This window comes from Octopus sinensis, unplaced genomic scaffold (assembly GCF_006345805.1).
Source record: "Octopus sinensis unplaced genomic scaffold, ASM634580v1 Contig02679, whole genome shotgun sequence".
Taxonomy (NCBI): domain Eukaryota; kingdom Metazoa; phylum Mollusca; class Cephalopoda; order Octopoda; family Octopodidae; genus Octopus; species Octopus sinensis.
The window spans coordinates 5,001-8,955 of NW_021825906.1; the positions used below are offsets into that span (position 1 = coordinate 5,001).

Here is a 3,955-nt window from a genome sequence, read left to right on the forward strand (position 1 = left end):
AATGTAAAACCCAGCCGCTTGATTTTTCTCTTTTATGTTCGCTGGTCATGCCAGATTGTTAATTTGGTATCTTTAGTGTTAAACCCAGTGCATCTCTTGCTTGCTTTTGCCGTAATTATTATACTTGAAATATTATTTTTATTGTGTTCTTTTGTTATTTAATTCATGTTTTCTTTTTGTTTTTTATTTATTTGTTCTTTGAGAAGTAAAACGGTGTTACTTTGAAACGTTTGTATAATTCGCCATTTATGGTTGTGACTCCATAATATCAAATTTGTTTTCTTAATTTTTTTTGTTGTATTTCAGTAAGTTGTCAACACGACATAGTGTTTAGTATCAACACCAATATCATTGTCGTCGTGGTAGTCGTCGAAATCATCATGATCATCATCATCATCACAGTTGTAATAACATATACTGTTTCTTTTTTATTCCAGATTTATATATATATTTTTTTGTTTAAATATTTTTCATGTCTATTTCTTGTAACAAGAAATAATTCCTGAAACAACACTCTCTTTCTCCACCTGTTCGTTATCATCATCATCATCATTATCAATTTTGTTATTTTTTTTATTCAAGTCTTAAAGATTTTATTATTATTTATCTATTTCATTTTATTGGTAATTTCTTCTGGCAAGGAATAACTTCTCACAGGACACTATTTTGTAGAATTTCCTTGTCGCCAGAAGTTTCTTCAATGTCATTTACAATTTGTTTCACATTCGATTTCTCACTTTCGATATTTGTCTCTTTCTCTGCTTGAGCAAATGTATTTTCCACTTTGACAATGGTGTTCTGTTGTTTCGTAACCTTCATTTCGTAATTTTGGCATTCATCTTCGTCAAATTTGGTTAATTCCGTGCATTGGTTGTTTCGAGGACACATACTGTTTTCTGCCGTCAGAGATTTACTGACTTCGAATTTCGATACGCATTTAAAGGCTTTTGAAAAGCTCTTACGGAAATTGTCGCTAAGGAAATTGTACAGGAATGGGTTCATCATACTGTTCGCTAAAGTTAGGAACGTGAACAGATGAAACGCAGTAATTCCCCAGAACGATGGTCTCCAGAACGATGCCTTGGCAATTATGATGATTTGTAATGTCCAGTATGGTAGCCAACACATCATGTATACACCGATAATGGCCAGTACCATTTTAGTTACCCTGCGGTTAGATTTTTTCTTTTCTTTCTGTTTATTGGCTGGGCCTAATTTACTGAGGCGAAGTATTACCATAATGTAAAAGAACGATATCAGAACCATTGGAATGGCGTACGACAAAAAGAAGCAGTACAAAATAAACGCTTTAGTCCCTTCGGTATGTTTGTCACTTGGCCATAAAATAGCACAGGTGATACCCTTTTTGTTAGATTTCAGCACAGTTTTCGAGTAGAGGAAAGTTGGCATCATGGTCAATACGGACGCTATCCATATACATAGACACAGAATAAAAGCGAGTTTCGGCGTTCGGATCGAGACTGACTGGACGGGATGACACACCGCCATGTATCTGTCAGCACTCATTATGGTCAATGTAAATATTCCTGTGAAATAATTGATGGAAACCAATATCATATAGATCTTGCACATGCCGTATCCAAAAATCCAGGTTTTCAGGATAGTTGTAGTCATGAGAAATGGCATACTCATGAGGAATAGTACATCAGCAACTGCCAAATTCACAACGTACATATTAGTAACGGTTTTCATTTTGGAGAACATGGTAACCACATAAATAACTAAACAGTTACCTGCAATGCCAGCCACGAATACTAAACCGTAGCAGGCAACCATTATTAAGGGAAATATATGGCTGAGAAATTCGTTAGATTGCCTTTTTCGTTCGGTGTCATTTTGATAAAAATCTATGTCATCTGTAAAATTATCTGTGGAATTGCCAAAGAGTAGGAGCCATGGAGGCAGGGATTTCGAATCCAATGAATCTTCATTGAAAAGTGTTAAATTCCCTTCAAAATTCATCTTTGTAATATTGAAGGAATTATTTATAATCCTGGAAAGATTATGGTAAAATATTGGTATCACGTAAGGATAGACCAATAACAACAACAACAATAATAATAATGATAATAATAAGAAGTATTTTTCTCTCTGTTTAGGATTTGTGCGTGTTCATAGATTTAGAAAATTTACTATTTTCCTTTCAAGCAAGTCATGGTGAAAATTAAAACAGAATGCGACCTTGAGAGGTAATAAGATTCCAGAAAGTTCTTATATCATGAGAGTTACTAATATGTATTTATTGAAGATATGTATATATATATATATGGGGTGAGAGAGAGAAAGAGAGAGAGAGTATTATTTATCGTATCGTTTCCCTTTTCTTTGTAACAGTCTGAAATAATCGATATTATATATAAGCCGTTCGGCTAATATCAATCCAGGCAGATTTTTGCAAAAACCTGATTAATTGTCTGTTGCAAAATAATGATTTTCTAAACCGTGCCAGCTGGGTGTCATGTCGCTTGTCAGAATTCTGGAATCAGTTGGAGAGTCTGCAGATATACCTGCAACGATAAAACAGGAAGAGATTCCATTAAAATACAATACGAATGGAAAATATAATGCTACACAAAATATTTCAACATAAATTAATTCCATATGGTTCATATATATATATATGAGTGTTGCATGTGTAAAAAATATATATGTATGAATGTTATTATATTATATATATATATATATTATATATATATAATATATATATATATATATATATATATATATATATAATATATATATATATATATATATATATATATATATATATTATATATATATATATATAATATTATATATATATATATATATATATATATATATATATATAATATAGATATATGTATATATATATATATATATATATATATATATATGGCAAATGACACACAGAAGGCGGATTATACGAGAATTTATTATTAAAAACGACAATTGTTTTGACACTTCAAACAATTAGTTCAGGAGCATCCGGCGGGGCAGATGTGTCTCGTCAGGTGATAAATGAATGCAGCTCGTTAAAATAACATTTCTGCAATGTAACTTCCCGTTTTGTAGAAAGAAAAGCAGCCAGATGGAAGAAATATCTTTATTTATATAGAAATAAAATCACAGATGGCAAAAAGGGAAACGAACACGCAATCCAGCGAGAAAATTATTGAAAATAACTGTTAACAAATATGGACGTATAAACATCCATATGTGAGCATACGCACACGCGAGGTTTGTTGCACGCATGATCACAAATCGTGTTAGGTATCTACTTGATTTTCGTAAGAATGGGGAGGTTAAATGTAAACTCAAGTCATATATCTTAGTAAATGTTTGTGCATATATGTATATGTATGTATATGTATATGTATGTATTCTTTTATTCTTTTCTTTGTTTCAGTCATTTGACTGCGGCGATGCTGAAAGCAACGCCTTTAGTAGAAAGAATCGACTCCAGAACTTATTCTTTGTAAACCTAGCACTTATTCTATCTGTCACTTTTGCCGAACCGCTACGTTACGGGGACTTAAACACACCAACATGGGTTGGCAAGATATTGTGTGTCGATACAGATGCACAAACATATACATACATACATACACACATACATGCGTTAATTGGTTACTCAAAATCCGTTTCCACTGCATTCTGCGAAAGTACATTTATATGCGCGGAGGCATCTCGAGAGAAGTTCAGAAATTCTGTCATTGATCTTCTCGTGATTTCACAGAATAGACAGGGATACCTCGGAGCAGAGACAACATCTCCTGGAAATTATATGGTATTGTCTTGCGTACAATACCATGCACCAGTTTATGTTTTATTTCATTTTATCCTCCTTCACTCGCCGTACAAAATCTGCCAAAGATGTTGAATGTCTATTATTGATTGTTTTAAAGCTGGCAACATGATTACGATAACGATTCTTAAAAGAATCAGTCGTCTG

General features: G+C 32.8%; 1 protein-coding gene across 1 annotated transcript; it reads right to left on the reverse strand.

Moving 5' to 3' along the window:
- Window positions 1–112: 112 nt before the first annotated feature.
- On the reverse strand, window positions 113–2,527 carry LOC115227327 (somatostatin receptor type 2-like). The gene has a single exon (XM_029798198.2). It carries the CDS (start codon window positions 1,981–1,983, stop codon window positions 652–654), a length of 1,332 nt encoding a protein of 443 aa, XP_029654058.1. The 5' UTR covers window positions 1,984–2,527; the 3' UTR covers window positions 113–651.
- Between the last annotated feature and the right edge of the window lie 1,428 nt (window positions 2,528–3,955).